Below are 21925 nucleotides of genomic sequence, written 5' to 3' on the forward strand. Positions count from 1 at the left end.
GTAACTATGCATTTCTTATTTCTGAGTAAACATTCATTTCTTATTTCTTAGTAACCATGCATTTCTTATTTCTGAGTAACTATGCATTTCTTATTTCTTAGTAACTATGCATTTCTTATTTCTGAGTAACTATGCATTTCTTATTTCTTAGTAAACATGCATTTCTTATTTCTTAGTAACCATGCATTTCTTATTTCTTAGTAACTATGCATTTCTTATTTCTGAGTAACTATGCATTTCTTATTTCTTAGTAACTATGCATTTCTTATTTCTTAGTAAACATGCATTTCTTATTTCTTAGTAACTATGCATTTCTTATTTCTTAGTAACCATGCATTTCTTATTTCTGAGTAACTATGCATTTCTTATTTCTTAGTAACCATGCATTTCTTATTTCTGAGTAACTATGCATTTCTTATTTCTTAGTAACTATGCATTTCTTATTTCTTGGTAATTATGCATTTCTTATTTCTGAGTAACTATGCATTTCTTATTTCTTAGAAACTATGCATTTCTTATTTCTTAGTAACCATGCATTTCTTATTTCTGAGTAACTATGCATTTTTTATTTCTGAGTAACTATGCATTTTTTCTTAGTAACTATGCATTTCTTATTTCTTAGAAACTATGCATTTCTTATTTCTTAGTAACCATGCATTTCTTATTTCTGAGTAACTATGCATTTCTTATTTCTGAGTAACTATGCATTTTTTCTTAGTAACTATGCATTTCTTATTTCTTAGTAACTATGCATTTCTTATTTCTTAGTAACCATGTATTTCTTATTTCTGAGTAACTATGCATTTCTTATTTCTGAGTAACTATGCATTTCTTATTTCTTGGTAATTATGCATTTCTTATTTCTGAGTAACTATGCATTTTTTCTTAGTAACCATGCATTTCTTATTTCTTAGTAACCATGCATTTCTTATTTCTTAGAAACTATGCATTTCTTATTTCTGAGTAACTATGCATTTCTTATTTCTGAGTAACTATGCATTTCTTATTTCTTAGTAACTATGCATTTCTTATTTCTGAGTAACTATGCATTTCTTATTTCTTAGTAAACATGCATTTCTTATTTCTTAGTAACTATGCATTTCTTATTTCTGAGTAACTATGCATTTCTTATTTCTTAGTAACTATGCATTTCTTATTTCTTAGTAAACATGCATTTCTTATTTCTTAGTAACTATGCATTTCTTATTTCTTAGTAACCATGCATTTCTTATTTCTGAGTAACTATGCATTTCTTATTTCTTAGTAACTATGCATTTCTTATTTCTTAGTAACCATGCATTTCTTATTTCTGAGTAACTATGCATTTCTTATTTCTGAGTAACTATGCATTTCTTATTTCTTGGTAATTATGCATTTCTTATTTCTGAGTAACTATGCATTTTTTCTTAGTAACTATGCATTTCTTATTTCTTAGTAACTATGCATTTCTTATTTCTTAGTAACCATGCATTTCTTATTTCTGAGTAACTATGCATTTTTTCTTAGTAACTATGCATTTCTTATTTCTTAGTAACCATGCATTTCTTATTTCTGAGTAACTATGCATTTCTTATTTCTTAGTAACCATGCATTTCTTATTTCTGAGTAACTATGCATTTCTTATTTCTTGGTAATTATGCATTTCTTATTTCTGAGTAACTATGCATTTCTTATTTCTTAGAAACTATGCATTTCTTATTTCTTAGTAACTATGCATTTCTTATTTCTTAGTAACCATGCATTTCTTATTTCTGAGTAACTATGCATTTCTTATTTCTGAGTAACTATGCATTTTTTCTTAGTAACTATGCATTTCTTATTTCTTAGAAACTATGCATTTCTTATTTCTTAGTAACCATGCATTTCTTATTTCTTAGTAACCATGCATTTCTTATTTCTGAGTAACCATGCATTTCTTATTTCTGAGTAACTATGCATTTCTTATTTCTTAGTAACTATGCATTTCTTATTTCTTGGTAACTATGCATTTCTTATTTCTGAGTAACTATGCATTTCTTATTTCTTAGTAACCATGCATTTCTTATTTCTTAGTAACCATGCATTTCTTATTTCTGAGTAACTATGCATTTCTTATTTCTTAGTAACTATGCATTTCTTATTTCTTAGTAACTATGCATTTCTTATTTCTTAGTAACTATGCATTTCTTATTTCTTAGTAACTATGCATTTCTTATTTCTAAGTAACTATGCATTTCTTATTTCTGAGTAAACATTCATTTCTTATTTCTTAGTAACCATGCATTTCTTATTTCTGAGGAACTATGCATTTCTTATTTCTTAGTAACTATGCATTTCTTATTTCTGAGTAACTATGCATTTCTTATTTCTTAGTAAACATGCATTTCTTATTTCCTAGTAACCATGCATTTCTTATTTCTGAGTAACTATGCATTTCTTATTTCTTAGAAACTATGCATTTCTTATTTCTTAGTAACCATGCATTTCTTATTTCTGAGTAACTATGCATTTTTTATTTCTGAGTAACTATGCATTTTTTCTTAGTAACTATGCATTTCTTATTTCTTAGAAACTATGCATTTCTTATTTCTTAGTAACCATGCATTTCTTATTTCTGAGTAACTATGCATTTCTTATTTCTGAGTAACTATGCATTTTTTCTTAGTAACTATGCATTTCTTATTTCTTAGTAACTATGCATTTCTTATTTCTTAGTAACCATGTATTTCTTATTTCTGAGTAACTATGCATTTCTTATTTCTGAGTAACTATGCATTTCTTATTTCTTGGTAATTATGCATTTCTTATTTCTGAGTAACTATGCATTTTTTCTTAGTAACCATGCATTTCTTATTTCTTAGTAACCATGCATTTCTTATTTCTTAGAAACTATGCATTTCTTATTTCTGAGTAACTATGCATTTCTTATTTCTGAGTAACTATGCATTTCTTATTTCTTAGTAACTATGCATTTCTTATTTCTGAGTAACTATGCATTTCTTATTTCTTAGTAAACATGCATTTCTTATTTCTTAGTAACCATGCATTTCTTATTTCTTGGTAACTATGCATTTCTTATTTCTGAGTAACTATGCATTTCTTATTTCTTAGTAACCATGCATTTCTTATTTCTTAGTAACCATGCATTTCTTATTTCTGAGTAACTATGCATTTCTTATTTCTTAGTAACTATGCATTTCTTATTTCTTAGTAACTATGCATTTCTTATTTCTTAGTAACTATGCATTTCTTATTTCTTAGTAACTATGCATTTCTTATTTCTTAGTAACTATGCATTTCTTATTTCTTAGTAACTATGCATTTCTTATTTCTGAGTAAACATTCATTTCTTATTTCTTAGTAACCATGCATTTCTTATTTCTGAGTAACTATGCATTTCTTATTTCTTAGTAACTATGCATTTCTTATTTCTGAGTAACTATGCATTTCTTATTTCTTAGTAAACATGCATTTCTTATTTCCTAGTAACCATGCATTTCTTATTTCTTAGTAACTATGCATTTCTTATTTCTTAGTAACTATGCATTTCTTATTTCTGAGTAACTATGCATTTCTTATTTCTTAGTAACTATGCATTTCTTATTTCTTAGTAACCATGCATTTCTTATTTCTGAGTAACTATGCATTTCTTATTTCTTGGTAATTATGCATTTCTTATTTCTGAGTAACTATGCATTTTTTCTTAGTAACTATGCATTTCTTATTTCTTAGAAACTATGCATTTCTTATTTCTTAGAAACTATGCATTTCTTATTTCTTAGAAACTATGCATTTCTTATTTCTTAGTAACTATGCATTTCTTATTTCTTAGTAACTATGCATTTCTTATTTCTTAGTAACTATGCAATTCCTATTTCTTAGTAACCATGCATTTCTTATTTCTTAGTAAACATGCATTTCTTATTTCTTAGTAACTATGCATTTCTTATTTCTTAGTAACCATGCATTTCTTATTTCTTAGTAACTATGCATTTCTTATTTCTTAGTAAACATGCATTTCTTATTTCTTAGTAACCATGCATTTCTTATTTCTTAGTAAACATGCATTTCTTATTTCTTAGTAACCATGCATTTCTTATTTCTTAGTAAACATGCATTTCTTATTTCTTAGTAACTATGCATTTCTTATTTCTTGGTAACTATGCATTTCTTATTTCTTAGTAAACATGCATTTCTTATTTCTTAGTAACCATGCATTTCTTATTTCTTAGTAACCATGCATTTCTTATTTCTTAGTAACCATGCATTTCTTATTTCTTAGTAAACATGCATTTCTTATTTCTTAGTAAACATGCATTTCTTATTTCTTAGTAACTATGCATTTCCTGCAACAAAATAAGAACGAACGATTCTTAAAATACGTCCACCTAATCTGCACTTTTCGTGATGAAAATGCAGATAGAGAACTTCTGTATGATAGCCGCATGAAACCGATTTCAAACTTAAGCATGACAAGCTAACCAAAATGCTTTTTTAAACTTGAGCACAACTGACGATGAAACTTTTTAAAACTTATCTATTACAGACCAAGAAAATGCTATTTTAAACTTAAACATAACAGTCTAACAAAAATTATATTTTAAATGTACACATCACATATTGCACACTTTTGCATGACAGACTAACGAATATTCTATTTCACACTTTTGCATGACAGACTAACAAATATTCTATTTCAAACTTTTGCATGACAGATTGACGAAGCCCTTTCTTAGAAATTCTTGGTCATATCTAAAAAAAAAAAATAAATAAACAAATACTTTATATTTACAATTTTTTGTGAAAAAAAATCTTATTGAAGTGTGACAGACCGATGGACCAAGCCATACGAATGTGAGAATTACTCTAATAACAGATGAAAAAAAAAAGCCTTTGAAGAATTGTCAGCCATTGTACATATTTATTGATTCGGTGTGATGCAGCTTTACATTGGAATGCAACTTCACAATGGATATTATCAAATTTCACATCGGCTTTTGTTGATGTTGATACAAATGTGCATCCGATTATACATTGAAGATATAATTATATACATTCATTGTATGTATGAGTTTATAGAAGAACCTATGTGTGTGTGTGTGTGTGTGTGTGTATGTCGTAATAATCGAATCAACCAATAAGAATTGCCTTGAACTGTTTTGTAAGCTTCTTAATCTTTCCCCTTTTCCATTGACAGGAGATTTCAACCAAGGGCAATAACTCATTCATGTTTGTAAAATTACAACAAAAAAAAAAGAAAAAAAAAGCTGTCTAGACATTTTCTCTCCTTTTTAAAAGCTGAATTTGATGAGTAAAGCTTCGGTTGAATGTTGTTTTTGTTGTTGTCGCTTCAATTCTCTGCATTTCTAAGTTGATTCATTAGCCGGGAGGTAAAAAGTCATCAAAATGATTTTGTTTTTCATACAACAGTCTGTAAAGGTACTTATGACACTTAGCAAATCGACATTTTTAAAACAAATCACAGAAACAATTGATGCTTTCTTTTAAGTTATAACGTCAAACAAGTTAGACACAAGGTCAAATGTGAAACGAACTGGATTACAAATTTGTCACATGCGAACTGTCAGTCCCTGCCGTTGACCACTTAGCCACTAGTACCTCCTTGTTGCTGGTATGATAACATCTCAAGTTTACACGTGAAGCACCGGGGGAAGCGGGGATTGATTTGTTACTTTTAATTCTTCTTCTAAGATGAAACTTCTCTTATTTCACAACCAACGCTCAGATTTTCATTTTGAGTTGAAATGAACAGCTTTTCCTTGAGGAAGCCCCGTGCTTCTGTGAGGCCTGACGAAGCTGTCGGATCATAAACATGGTCCAACATTGGAAACATATGTAACCAAACAGATAAAACGGTAATAAAAAATTTATATATATATATATATATATATATATATATATATTTTCATAAGTTTTGGTTTCGGTTTCAATTCAAACTGATACACCCAAATCATATGGATATATATTTTTTTTATTTTTGAAATCGCAACTTTATAATATATAAAAATCAATAGAACATTAACCCTATCATAGTATATACAAAATCTACAAGAATTAAAGTATCATATTTAATCATACTATATGACCGGGCTATGCCGAGTGTCCCTGCTAGTTTAAATAAATTCTTTTGCAGTTTTAACAAAAGAGCTACAATAATATCAGAGTGTCTCCATTTATGCTGAACATCTATAAAATGCCAACATCAATATATTACATATGAATGAGTCCCCCGTGGAATTTCCACAGGTCCCGCTAGTTAATAATAAATATATATTGATTTTAAACCATCACTAAAGCTAAAATTTATAGATTATCGTCTAGCACAAGTGTATTTTTACGTGTGAGAAAATATCGGCACATTTAAAATGTGTTTTTATGGTAACGGAGAAATAATAACTTTATAGTTAAATATTGGGAGATTTCGAAAGAATCGGAATCGGTAATTGTATTAGAACCATCCCATCACTAGACACTATGTAGGGAGTTGAATAGCGAGATGTGTGTTCACATTACATTTAAATTTCTGCATATCAGTACGGTCAGAGAAGCAGAAGACTGGGAGGGAATTCCAAAGTCTAGCAGTTTTAGGAAAGAAACTATTACAGCAGAAAGCTTTTCACATTTACAGTGAAGGGGTGAGATTTTGCTGCTTGTCAGGTTAGTTAGGAATATATATGTTGAGGAGGCACAAATGCTACAAGTTCGTCGGAGCACATTCCATTAAATTACTTGCAACATTTCAGTAATGAGACAAAAGTTGGAGATTGGTTGGCAATATCTTCAATGTAGTTGTTCCAATTCATGTTTGCCTGTAGATGTTAAGCTGAAGAGTTTGAAGAGCTTTTCTCTTTTGTGTGTCAGACTTAAATTTCAAATGACATTTTATCAAGCCCGTCTGTCACATTTAAGTTTTGAATATTATTTTGCCTTTAGATATATATCTATTTTTTTTTTTGAGGGAATTCCTTGGAGATGAGTAATTTATTTGTTTATTTGTTTGTTTGTTTATTTATTTATTTGTTTATTTATTTATTTGTTTATTTGTTTGTTTATTTATTTGTTTATTTGTTTGTTTATTTATTTATTTATTTATTTGTTTATTTGTTTGTTTATTTATTTATTTGTTTATTTGTTTGTTTGTTTGTTTATTTATTTGTTTATTTATTTGTTTATTTATTTATTTATTTATTTATTTATTTATTTGTTTGTTTATTTATTTATTTGTTTATTTATTTATTTATTTGTTTATTTATTTATTTATTTGTTTATTTATTTGTTTATTTATTTGTTTATTTGTTTGTTTATTTATTTATTTGTTTATTTATTTATTTATTTATTTGTTTATTTATTTGTTTGTTTATTTATTTGTTTATTTGTTTGTTTATTTATTTATTTGTTTATTTGTTTGTTTATTTATTTGTTTATTTATTTGTTTATTTATTTGTTTATTTATTTATTTGTTTATTTATTTGCAGACTGTTATCCTCATCTTTATAGTTGTTGTTTCACCACATTTTGGCCAACTATTCCTTAAGCCTTTCGAAGTCCATGGTGCAGTTGATAAAGGCGTTGAATCTATATGATTCCAGGTTTGCACTGTCTGAAGATAGCGGTTTCAATCCTACACGAATCAGGCCAGAGGATTAGTTGGCCAAAAACGTGATGAGACAACAACAACTATGGAAGGCAGTAATTAATGAGGATATAGTTAAGAGACTCAGCATTCCTATCCTGTCACGATTAACCACCTGAAGAAGGCCAGAGGATTAGTTGGCCAAAAGATGAGGATACGTTTGCAAATAAATAAATCATTTTGCTCGTCTCTCACAGTTAAGATTGAATGGACGCATGTTCAGAATATCTCATTTTCTTTGGAATCGGTTTACTTTCTTTAAATTCAAAAAACAACTAAAAAAAATCTTTGGATCATCTAAGATGTTTTTTCTCACTCTAGGCAAGGCACATTGCAATTGAGATGTAAGAGATTATTGCTGAATTAAGGGACATATCCATAGGGACATATCCATAGGGGCATAACGGTTCTGTACAGACTTCAAAAGTCTTTGAATTTTGAATTTTGCTTTGAAAAGGCCTTATTTCTATTATTACTTTGAAAAATACGTGAAAATATGGAAAATTTCTTGAAAAGGCTTTGCAAATTGTATTCTTTATATCCATTTGTGTTGAAATATTAAAAATAAAATGAAAATAAATACCATTAAATTATTTTTTAAAGTATTAATAAAAATACCATTAAAATATTTTTTAAATATTGAAAATAAAATCGAAATGCATTATTTTCAAATTGCATTGTAGTACTATAGATACAGGCGTTTTGTCTCTTTAGTTTTATGATAACGATTCTAATCTGTCTATTTTTGTTCTCATTTATAATTTATTTGGGGTGGGGCTGGGGACACAAGGGGGAAGAGTAGATAATAAAAATAAATAAAATTACCCCACCCCCACCCCTCTCTAAAAAATACTTTCTTTGCACGAAGGGAGCTTTCCAATGGTGAATACTCCCCCGCCTCCTCTTAAGAAAGATTGTGATAATTTAAAATTAGGCCAGCCCCCCCCCCCCAAAAAAAAATGGACAACACGGCAGCCATCTTGGTTGGAAATTAAAAGTCGTAAAGAGGGCTAATATTTGAGATGAAATTTAAAAAAAAAATATTTAAAACTACTTTAAAAAAAAAAAAATGATGCAGGTAGATTGCAAAATAACTTTTATTGACTACTAGCGAGGGGTACCCAGCGTTGCCCGGGTGTTTGGGGGGGGGGTTAAAAAAAGTAAGTATGAGGATCGAACCCGAACCCTTGAGGCAAAGTTGTAAATTAAAGTGCGAAAAAAAAAAGTGCGATGTTTACCATTGCCCCACCGCGAGATGCTAACGGAAACACGTTTGAATTTATTCAATTAGTTGGATTTAGCAGGTGCCCGTTTTAATGACTTAATGAGGTCAACTGCGGGATCGTATTCATTTACTGCTGAACGCTTTTTTTTCCCACCCCCAAGATGTTATAGGAAAAAGACTAACCCACATGCGGCGAGCGACAAATATTGAATATTTATCTTCCCGAAATCGAGCAAATTAAATAGACAGGCGAGCTTCGTTGTTAACTGTGAGATATTACGATTTATATGTGATATAAAAAGTTCTAAAAAGTTGTGAACCAACCGACTGCTTCTCTGAAAGAAGCCTTTTGTAGACACAGAAAAAGCGAACACACATACAAACATTTTCGCCTTTATATTTATAGATGGTAACATTTATTTGTTGTATATTTGATTTTTTTACCACTTATCGCTATGGATTATAAAAAAGCCCTCAAATTTTGTTTTGAAAACTTGAATTTTGTCTGGAAAAGATCTGTTCACTTTACATTTAAATTTTTGCATGTTGGTACAGTCAGGGGAAAAATGCTAGCAGTGCTACTTCTGTTGGTCACTGTTATAGGAAGAGAACGGCTGTAATATTTTTCCTATTTACTCCCCACAACGCAGAGTTAGACACAAAGTTGGTTTTTAATGTGGGGAAAATCCAGCTCCCCAAAAAGGGGAACTATAGATAGGAACAAAAATAAAAATTCTCTCAGGCATGAAGTATTTCTCCTTCCCTGACTGAGGACAGAAAAAGATTAATGTAGCATCAGAACAGATACTACACTGTGGTCTTGGCCTGAAGGTCGTTGTAATATTGCTACTCACAATCGTTGTTATGATAAATCATCAGTGGATGAAAATTGCTTTTGCTGTTGTCATGTGTGAGAAAATATCAGCAGCAGCTGCGAGATAGCTGTCTTGTGAGGATGTTAGCAACAATATCCGGAAAAAAAGTCATATGAAAATTAGTAAGTGCGCAAGAGAAGAAAAGGGGAGGAAAAGGGACACCACGTGGACAGAGAAACAAAATGAAATACATTTTTCAATCATAATTTTTTTTTTCAGGACGCTTGGTTACAAAGAAAAATTTGTTGAAGTTCCCAAAGGTCATTGCTGGCTTGAAGGCGATAACCATCGACAAAGTATGGACAGCAACTTCTTCGGACCTGTGAGTAATGTCTTATTTTTATTTTATTTATTTTATTTATTTTTTTTTTTTTTTATTCTTGCTTATATACCGGATGAATCTTTTTTTTTAACCCTACGTTAGTCCCATGAGGTGTTTTGTTACCCCAATTTCGCCTAAGTGCTTATAATTTCTAGTTAGCAACTTATTTCTTTTTCTCCCTCCCAGTATTCTCCTGAGTATAGCACACGTGATATGGCACAGTTATATCTCAGTTTTCCTTGGAAGTAGACATCACTTTGTCCTTCTGCGGTGTCCAGTCACCCTAGATGACTAACGTAGGTATGATTTTAGGATTTATATATTTTTGTCCTGGTATGTTTTATTGTCTACAATCCTTCGAAAAAGTTGTAAAAAAATCAAATACATAATGAATAAATGTTACCAAAGGTAAGATAAGTTACTCTTCTACCCAACTGGGTAGGTTTTTTGTGTTTTCACTAAAATGTAAAATCAGCTCAAAAAACAAGCAAATTCAAAGGGTACGCAACCACAAGAAAAAGTGGTCACAATGTATTTGTTATTTTTTCTTGTGGTCGTGTGCCTTTTGAACTTGATTATTTTTCGAGCTGAATAAACATTTTAAATTAAGTAAAAACGCTAAAAACCTACACAGTTGGGTTACAGAGTAACTTATCTTGCCTTTGGTAACATTTATTTATTATATATTTGATTTTTTTGGACAACTTTTTCGAAGGACTGTGGAGAGTAAAACACACCCTTTTGTATTTTTTTTAGTGGAAATGAAAATTTGTAGATACAAACGCATATTATGTATCATTACTCTAATATTTAATATGGAATTAATATGTTTTGGTGTTTTCTTTATCATAAGTTTTGATGGGATTCTTATCTCATTTATTACTCTTTCAATCTTGTAACTATGAGCTTAACTAATGTAATATTTTAATTTTTCATTAGTTTTATAATTTATTTTATTGTATTATTTAATATTAATATCAACAAGATACAAGTGATTCAAACTGTTCAACAAGAACTGTAGATATATCATGAACCAGCAGGATAACTATATCTTACAAAATAATAACACTTTAAACATTTTTGTATTGGTGTGTGTATAAACACCTCATGGGATTAAAACTGTTTGGAACACCCAGGTGACTAATTCGAGGTTAAAGAAGTAGTTTTTTATTTTATATGAAAATTAAAAAAATAACATCTCGTTAATGAAAACCAAAAGTTAGATACTAACAAGACAATAATTAACAATTATGGTTTATTGGCAACAACGACCTGTTTCGTAAATTTAACTTTTAAGAACTTATGATTGGTTAATGAACTTAATTAAATTTTATCCCCCCCCCCACACACACTTTTATAAATAACTAGACTACCCGTGACCCGTTGGGTCAGTATGTTGTATTAGCTATAGAATTAATGTATGCGCATGACACTTGTGACGTAAAGAAAATATTTTTTGTGACATAACAAAAACGTTTCTATGAAGGTATATTAAAATGAAAAAAGAATATAGATAGATTTCTATGAGTCGTTCTTTTTATAATTGTTTATTTTTGAAAAAAAAAAAAAAAAAAAACTTACAGCCATTGAATTAAAAGTGGTTTGCCATACTTATAGGTAAATGTGCACTGAACAGATACCATAATATTTAAAGTTAAATTCAAATTTTGATATATCTTAATTTAAACGCGAAAAAAAAAAATTGGAACGCTGAAAACGTACACAGTAAAATAATACGTCTTATTGTTACGTTGATTATTTATTTTTAACGCAAATTAAAAAAAAAACATATTTTCGGGGTTATTTATGTTGGTAGTGTAGAAGAAAATGTATGAATGTTTTAAAGAAAGGTGTATTAAAAAAAAAATGGAGAATTAATTAAAATAAAAGGAAGCAGTGGGTAAATTGCCGTTGTAAAATGCTCTTATGGTTGTCAACGGGTTAAAGTAGATTTATTTGTAAGGAAATTGCGTTAAAATAACTTAAATGTAATACCGAAATTACGATGTAAAAAAAATGCAGAAAGTATTAACAATTGTTTATTTGGATAATTTAAACGCAAAAAAAAAAAAAAAAAAAAAAAAAAACAATTGGGACGCTGAAAATGTACACAGGAACACAATACGTTTTATTGTCACGTGGATTATTTGTTTATATACGCATGCGCGACCGGAAGTCATAAACCGGATGTTGGGTTTCAACACCCGTTACAAGGTCATTTGAGTTTTATAATTATATAGATGCAGAAATAATATCCCATAGTTTTTTTGTTTGGTAATTTTTTATTGATTTTATAGTTTTTCAATTTTACTTTCAACTCAAACTTAAAATACGAAACCGTGGAAATATAGAGTTAACTTTTTTGTTGAGATTAATTAATTATAATTAATATAATATATATATATATATATATATATATATATACTCTATTGTAGAGATTAATTGATTATAATATATATACATACACACACACTCTATTGTTGAGATTAATTAATTATAATTAATATACATATACTCTTTTGTTGGGATTAATTAATCATAATTATATATACATATATATATATATATATATATATACACACACTCTTTTGTTGGGATTAATTAATTATAATTAATATATATATATATATATATGCACACACTCTTTTGTTGGGATTAATTTTTCCCTGAAATAAAGTTCAATTTTCACACGTGAGAATGCAACAACAATTCAGTAGACAAGTTCTTATAAGAAATGTGGCGAGAAGGGAAAACAACCAAGTAATTAATATTAAAGCAAAAATAAGATCTAATGTAAGATGAAAACGGACAATTGCACAGAATGATGAAGATGATTAAGCTTCGCTAGAACTTATTTGAGTTCAGATAACAGATGCACTCATCCCTCAATTCTTGCTCTTTTCGTGTGGACGGTTAACAGTTCTGCTTCATCGTATAAACGGATATAAATACTGGCTAACTTCTCACTGCCGTCTTGGGATGTCCGGGAAGAAGACAATATTCAATGAGTAACGTGAAGAAGAAGTGTGGTGGCTTCCAGTGACTGTCATTATGGGCTTCTCATCGAAGTGCCAATCTCCAGCTGGGGCCGAAAAAGAGGCTGACGCAAAATCTATGAAGGTTTTTGTAGGTTAATACACGTGACCTCTAAGGGAGTGGGAGTAGGAGATCACTACTAGCCAATCCACAGAGCCTTAAGAGGGACCAGCGCCATTAAGCAGGAGGGGCAACATAAATAAATTCCAATACTTTCCCAACACCAAATATGGCCTACAAGCATAAGTTGAATACATATACACCCGAAGAAGGTCGGAGGTTACATCAACTGAACCGTTAAGCTAAAGAAACCTTCTCTGCCACCAATAGCAATGGCCAGTGACTCCCTGTCTGAGAGTACATCTTTCAAACTGCTTGGCCTAATGTTCACAGGAAACATGAGCTGGAACAATTATATTGAAAGCATTGCCAGGGCCGCTGCAAAAAAGGTAGGCTCTCTCTACCGTGCTAGAAAACTACTGACACCTGAAAGTATCCTGTATCTCTATAAAGCCACCATTCGCCCATGTATGGAGTATTGTTGTCACATCTGGGCTGGTGCGTCTACTACTAGTCTCTCGCTCCTAGACAAGGTTCAAAAAAGAGTCGCCAATCTGATAGGCCCTGAACTGGCATCTAAGCTTGAGCCTCTGTCCCATCGACGAAACGTTGCATCCCTCTGCTTGTTCTACAAGTATTTTAATGGTGAATGCTCTGACGAACTGCAGACACTTGTGCCCCCACGACGCAGACACCCTCGACAAACCCGACAGGCAGCTAAATCCCACGCCTACACAGTAGAGATCCCTAGATGTAAAAGATCTTTCTACTCCAGTAGTTTCTTCCCCAGAACCGCTAGACTCTGGAATTCCATTCCAGGATCCTGCTTCCCTAACTGTGCTGACATGCGGAGGTTCAAGTGCAACGTAAACCGACATCTTGCTGCCCAAATCTCTACATAATGCCCCAGTAGTTGCTGACCCTGATAGTAGCCCCCTACACCAAAGTGGCAATGTGCCTTGTTTGGGGTGAAAATGTAATAAAAAAAAAAAAAAAATTAGTCTGATTAATCCAAATAATACAAGTTTTTTCATGCATTGATTTTTTTTATATGAGAAGAATGTGACCCCTTCGGTCATATGTTGAGCTTGAGGTAGATTGTTTGAATATAGAAAATGTGAGTTTGCAAAACCAGGTAATTTATTTTAAATTCAATTCTGATAATAAATCCTAGTGAAGTAAGATTCGTAATTTTTTTTTACTGTATATAATATATATGATATATGATATGATATATGATATGACATGATATGACATATGATATGATATATGATATGACATGACATATCATATGTCATATCATATGTCATATCATATGTCATATCATATGATATATGATATGACATATGATATGATATATGATATGATATGACATGATATATGATATGATATGACATATGATATATGATATGATATATGATATGATATATCATATGATATGATATATGATATGACATATGATATGATGATATGACATATGATATGACATATGTAATAATATGATATATGATATGATATATGATATGATATGACATATGATATGATATATGATATATGATATGATATGACATATGATATATGATATGATATATGATATGACATATGATATATGATATGATATGATATGATATATGATATGACATATGATATGACATATGATATGATATATGATTCATGTGAGAATAATGGAAATAGTATTCTGGCAAGATAGAGAGATAAAAAAAGGAGCAAACCAAGTTATTTATTAATCAACGTTTCGTCTTTATTGTAAGACTTTTTCTGGATGAATGAAATTAAAATAAAATACCAGTACAATATTTGAAAATATATTTTTAATGTAATGAAATGCATGACTGTCTTATTTCAGAATTGAAAAAAGTTTTTGTGAAAGATAGTAAGATTTTTTATAACGTCAATTATATCGAAAGAAAATATTTTCTTATCGAGTTTCCCTCAGTTAAAAAGAAACAGATTTCACCGATTAATGGAATTTTAAGGATCATCAACGCTTTAATAGGTTTTAAGACTTAAATTATCCTTTGTTGCTACTAATGACATTCATATAAAATATCCCCCTCCTTTTCTGGTCTTAAGACCACTCTAGATAAAACCCCTATATATATATATATATATATATATGAGACACTGTACAAACCACACGGATCTACTTTTTAATTAATAACATCATATTGTATTATTTGCAATTATTCAAACTACTGTCAAACTCGGGAATCTGCGTAAACTCGTGACGTAATGGATAAAGTGATTATTTGTATTATTCAAACTTTTTTATTTTTTTAGATAATTCAAAACTCCCCAAGTAAATGTTATATGGAGAACTGGTTTAGGGTATGAGGCAAGGAGGAGCCCCAAAAATGCGTTACAAAGACCAACATGCGCACCCTGGCTTTAACAAACATTGACCCGTCCTCACTGGAGGAAACTGCCAGGGGCATGAAGACGTTGAGAGGTGTAACACAGATTTGAAGAGGTTAGAAGAAAAAGAAGAAGAAGAAGAAGAAGAAGAAGAAAAGAGCGTTAAGACCCCCCCCCATCGCGAACACATAGATTCGTACTTAACAGCCACATAATACATAAGCATCCACCCCAAAGATAGGAGACTAATGACAAACGACGGGACCCAATACTCGGAGACAAGTGGGAGTCACCGACGATTATTCAAACTAATGTTTTCATCTTAAGTTTTATTCTCACAACGTTTCGCCTGACGTAAACTGAGAAATTTTTCTGTTGAACTCGGAAATCTATATGGAATTTTGAACAAAACACTTTATTTAATCCACTGGGATAGCATATCCTTTTTCCATCAGCCATGACCGGGTAGAAGTCTCAAGTAATTTTCAATTATATTCTTAGTATTGCCCGCACTGAATATTGAACCTTCAACCTCCAGAAGAGTGTCACTTAGAACCGAGTTTCACTTAGTACTTTATCCATCACACGACAACTCATATACCAGTCATCATAGGAGCAACTGGGCTTATGAAAAAGAACTTTAAAAAGTACATAGCAAGCATACCCGGTGAACCAAGTGCAAGTGAAATACAAACGATTGCACTGAAAGGGACGGCTAGAATCCTGAAAAGATCTCTTGGTTGGACTCACTAAAATAGGGGTAAATGTCAGACATCTGGTTGGATGTCCCATCCCCTAGAAGAAAAAGTTTAAGAAAAATGAAAAAAAAAAAAAAGAGAGGAACATCAACATGAAAGAACAGTTGGAAATGCCTTATATACCATACATTACGACCATGTAATCCCTACAGCCACCTACCTTGAAAATGCTGCTGTGAAACCTGACATAGTTATATGGAATAAGTCAGAGAGAGTTGCAACCTTGGTTGAAGTGAGTGTCCCTAATGATGGAGGCCTGAACACAGCTGAAAGGGAGAAACAGACCAAATACCAAGGTCATGAAAAGAAACTGGAATCAATCATACCAGTTATCATAGGTGCCACAGGACTTATGAAGAAGAACCTGAAGTCCTACCTAACTAATATTCCTGGTGAACCAAGTGCAAAAAAGATCCAGACAATTTCACTTAAGGGAACAGCGAGGATACTAAAAAGAGCTCTCGATTGGTTTCAATAAAAAGCAGGACAATGTTGGCATCTGGTTTGGCTGCCCCATACCCTGCATTATAATATTCAAAGGAAGAAAATTAAAAAAAAAAAAAGAAGAAATAAAGAAAGAAACATGAACCATCACCGATAACATCAAACGGAAAAGTGACAGTGTTCTATGACAAAGACACACAGGCGGGCAGATACATAAAAGATAAGGTCATTATGCCAGACATTGTAATATGGAAGAAGCCTGAAAGAACTGCGCTCATTATCAATGTCACCGTCCTAAATAGCTATAGTCATAATAGAGCTGAATCGGAAAAGGTAACAAAATATCAGGACCTAAAAATGATTTAAAAACAACATGGTCTCTGAAAGAAATCAGCATTATACCAGTTGTGATAGGAATAACTGGCCTACTGAAAAAAAAAAAAAAATACTTGAAAACAATCCCTGGAAGACCAAGCTATAACGAGATACAGTTGACAACCATAAAGGGAAGAACGTTTCTTTTTCTTCTAAAAGAGTTCTCGAATCCAACTCTTAATGAAATTGAGTGTTATCGAAATCGAGAGAAGAGTTAGCTCCCTTGGCCTTTTGAAGCTAACTGAAGTAAATTTATAAATAACAAAAAAGATTAGTTCAACATGAAGATTCCAGAGTTCAAACAGATACACATGAAGAAGATTGTGAGAATAACATTTGATCAGCCCTTTTATTCAAACATCAGCTGTCATTTGTGATAACATTAAAGTTTTTGTGAGACAATCGCTTTAGGGGTTCAAGTGTGCTTACACATCTCAAAACGTCGTTGCCACAGAGTTTGAGTCTAGGTTTTGTTGAAGCATCTCACTTGTGTCTCGAGTGGCAGAGCACAAAGCTGATTTAACAAGCATCGGTAATTTTATAAAACGAATGATTACTGTTTAGATCACGTGACACAAATGCAGCCGATAAAAAACGTCTGGGCATGAACTGAATTTTTTTTATTTTTCAAATTTCATTGTTGAATGGTTTTCACTTTCGAATTGAGCAGCCAATCAACTGGACACGTTGAAATATGCCATGAAGAATTAACCAATCAGATTTCGGTTCACTGAAACGGATACAAATTGAACCAATCAGATTTAGGTTTACTGAAACGGATTAAGCAATAAATTTCTTGTCATCAATTTTGGGCACAAAACGGGTATTATATAAAATAAAAATTTCTCATAAAAGAACAACATTTTACATGCAAACCTTTTTTTAGTGGAAGAAAAATATTGATCGGTGTGTGTAGGGGGTGCGGGTATTATTCTGATAGTTTTGTGAGGAAAAAATTTATTTTCATTATAAATACACTTTACTATTCTAGTAGATCTTCTCACTCTGGCCAACCTATGCTGGCTTTTATGAGGAATAATGTTACCTCAAGTAATATTATGAAACTGGATACTCCACCAGACTAGATGAATTCTTGTCTTAATATCCAATAAGATCAATAGACCACAATAAAAATTGTTTCCAACTTCTTTACCGATATGTAAAGAAGTTTAATGAAATGTTCAATTATGGATATCATATAGAAATCAAGTGTCAGCACCAGGAAAGGGGCCCCTTGATTTCTGAGAATTTTGACTGAAGTAAACCGAAGCACGAGAGAAATCATAGCTTCTTTTCAAGAACTACTTTTTCTCCTATCTATAGCTTTAGTCTTTTCAAAACCAATGCTGATAGGCATCTCTTATTTTCTGTAATAGTTGCCTTTCATTATTATTAGGTTCTTATATCAAGTGAATTCATGCCTTGGCTGGAGCGATTTCAATAAGAAAAAAAAAAAAACAGAAAAGAAATGTGCACGTCACAATCCTGCTTATGCTTTTTGAGGCTGAAATTCTCTGGCATATAGCACACACAGGACAAGAGATACATACACGAACTACTAAGCATAGCAACAACATATACACAGTTTATACACTTACTTTCTCACTAAGAAAACATGATAATACAGTTAGTACACACACACACACACAGCAGCAAGCTTGTGGTATTCTTTTCCTGCGAACTATTTCCTCCTACATATAGTTTTTTTTTATTTATTTATTTTTATTTTTATTTCCAAACTAAGGGCAATAGACATCTCCCATCTATGTGATAATCATCTTTCATTCTTATTAGCTTCATGTCTTGTCTGGAGCGATTGATTTGCGTTAACAAAAAATAGAAACTTTAGCAATTGTTGTATAGTCCGTTTTCTTTCTGTAACGATTGATCTGTTTATCTCTGTCACGTATAATCATGTCTGTAGCACTTCTACGAAGATGTATGCTGATAACAAATATATACAGTCTGTCGTGTTCCAACTGTTTCGAAAATAAAACAGGGACAGAATTTCATAACAAAACTGTATTAAATTACTCGCACTTCCGCCCGGCTTTGCTCGGGCCCTATGTACTCTTCATAACTTTATGTGCATATGTATATATTAAAAAGTGTGAATATGTAAAGTAATGCCTTTCTGTATAATAGTCTTCCTTAACTACCATAGAGAAAAGACAGACAGACATTTTCACTTTTAGAGATATATACATAGATAGATAGATAGATTGGATGCAATATATAGTAATGATTTAAAAAGTATTAAAAAAAAGACTCATGCGCCACCACCGAGAATCGAAACCAAAACGTTCAGCTCACGATTTATTTTGCCTCTGCCGTCAATGACTGGGCTATGAAAACATGTTTATTGAAAGGCTAAAAATTAAAACATAAATCAATAGCTACTACGTTATGCATTCGTAATGCCGGCGTTCGACCTTCACCTGGTAAATTCCATTTTTTTTAATTTTCATACTTTTGCACGGATTTTTCCGGGCTAAAACCCAAATATAAAGTTTTGCATGGATTCAAATACCTTATATATGAAGTTTCATGTCTGTAGACCAAAAAACTCTAGGAGGAGTTTGGTAGGCAAAATTTGTTAAACAAAAATATATACGTATACATAAATACATATAGATACAATTTTGTGTTTACTATAAAGTTTTTACGCAAATATTATGCAAGTATAAATCATGTAGAATATCTGCATGAATATAATTACACATAATAGTTAACTAAAGATGATCATCCCATAAGAAAACCGAAAAAAATTAATAGGGAATTAATTAAAATGGATGTTTAAAAGAATATGCAAATTAACTAGATCTACTGCTAGTGAATGCAATCCCACAAGCCATATATAATAAAATTGTATTTTCTTTTTAAATACATAGAAAAGAAAAACGAATTTATAGGAGTATAGATTATTTATAGGAGTATACACACAAAAGAAAAACGAATTTATAGGAGTATAGATTATTTTGCCTGTCAGTGGTCGTTGGATGTATCGAGCAAGAGTGGTGGAAAGTGGAGGTTGGGGTTGACGAACTAACGACGTAACGATCGTGCATCTCTCTCCGTCTTTGTATTCGTCGGACCGTCTTGCTTTTATTGACAATTTCTTCATTTGTTCATCAGAGGTAAATATGTGTGTAAAAAGTCCGACCTGGTATTTCCTTTGTTCTCTGCTAACCTGGAATTTGCACGATCTCCAAATTCCTTTCTCCAACACAATGTCTTACAAGAAGTGACCAGAAATTGAAGCTCAGTCAATCATTTACAATGGAAATAAGAAAGACAAAAGAACTACTAGTAATGTCTATTCTGTGAAAAAACAAAATGGGAAGGAGTTGTAGGGATAATTCCCCCCATCCACTAGATTGTGAAGTCGATTTGGTATTCATCGCTAAATTTGTAGAATGAATCAACAAATCCGTTCGTGCTATGTTAAAATTTGTTTTGTGTTTTTTTTTTTTTTTAATTTTTATTCACAACGAACAAAGCATTGATATTTAAGTCTAAGGGGTTACTATGATAGGAGTTAGATTTGGGAAGGGGAATAATCTATGGGGCGTAAATTGGGCAACAAGATGTTTGTTATCATTATATTTAAATTTCTGCATGTTGATACTGTTAGGAAAGCAGGAAGCAGAAAGGGAATGTCAAAGTCAAATTGTCCTAAGAAAGAAGTTTATTAGAATAGAAAATCAGATATTTTTTTCACTCGAGTGTCACCACTTATCAAGGTCCGTAGGACACTTGAGGATATGGGTTAATGAATGTAAGGCTATAATGTAGCAATCGTTAATGGTGTAAATTGGGTAGAATTTGATTATTTATGGGGATGGTTTAACAAAAATTTGTTTACATTAGATTTGAAGGCTACCATGTTGTATTCAATCGGGAAGCAGGCCAGGCGGGCAGTGTTCCACAGACAAGGAGTTCTAGGAAAGACGTTTTGTTCATGGAATCTGCATTTAGATTTATGCACAGATAGACAGTAGGAGAAATTATATATAGTGGTTGTAGCTAGTCGAGTGTTTTCTTTTGTGAAAGTTTGGCAAGGGGGAACCATAGAGTTGAGTACTTGACATGAAAATAACAATAGAGCAGAGACAGGCTCGTAACGTCTCTTCTGTGGAAAACGGGTTGCAGGGAAGGGAAAAGGGCATCACTTACTAGGTTTCAAAGACAGTTTTGAACTCTATCAAGGCTGGATAGGGTGCGCTGAGCAGCTTTTGCCCAGATGTGGCAACAGTACTCCATTTTAGGACATACGTGACTCTTATAAAGATAGAGGATTGCACCAGCAGTGAGATAACTTCTGGGGCGGTAGAGTGATCCAACCATTTTTCCAGCGATCTTGGCAATAGATTTGATGCATGTGTTCCATTTCAGATCAGGAGTGAAGGTCAGTCCCAAAAGCTTGTCAAGATATGGAGCTTCACCAAGATGAGAGCTTTTCATTTTAATTGGGGTGTGATGGGGATCAGAGCGTTGATGATGAAAGGAGAGAAGCTTTATTTTAAATGCATTAAAATTAACCAGCCACCCTTTTCCCCATTACACCAGGTTCTAAGATAAAAAATCTTGATCATTGCTGGCCTTTGAAGTGTTGCCATAGATTCTGGTGGCATCTGCACAAATGTCTACGAATGATATAAGAATGTGATTTGGGAGATCATTGATGAAGATCAGGAAGAGAGTTGGGCTCAGGATGGAACCTTGAGGGATGCCAGCATTAATACTATGAGTTTGTGATTTATGCCCATCAACGGCTACTCTTATAAACCTATCAGAGATAAAGGATCTAATACCTGAGAG

General features: G+C 31.8%; 1 protein-coding gene across 1 annotated transcript in view; it reads left to right on the forward strand.

Moving 5' to 3' along the window:
- LOC145294258 (mitochondrial inner membrane protease subunit 2-like) overlaps window positions 1-21925 on the forward strand; it is a 281152-nt gene that overhangs the window by 254268 nt on the left and 4959 nt on the right. The window contains exon 4 of the mRNA XM_080141358.1: window positions 9953-10055. Coding sequence (XP_079997484.1) covers window positions 9953-10055 — 103 coding nt within the window. The remainder of the gene's footprint in view (window positions 1-9952; window positions 10056-21925) is intronic.

Source organism: Euprymna scolopes, chromosome 15, assembly GCF_053919585.1.
Source record: "Euprymna scolopes isolate OS-2025 chromosome 15, ASM5391958v1, whole genome shotgun sequence".
In the NCBI taxonomy this organism is placed as follows: Eukaryota; Metazoa; Mollusca; class Cephalopoda; order Sepiida; family Sepiolidae; genus Euprymna; species Euprymna scolopes.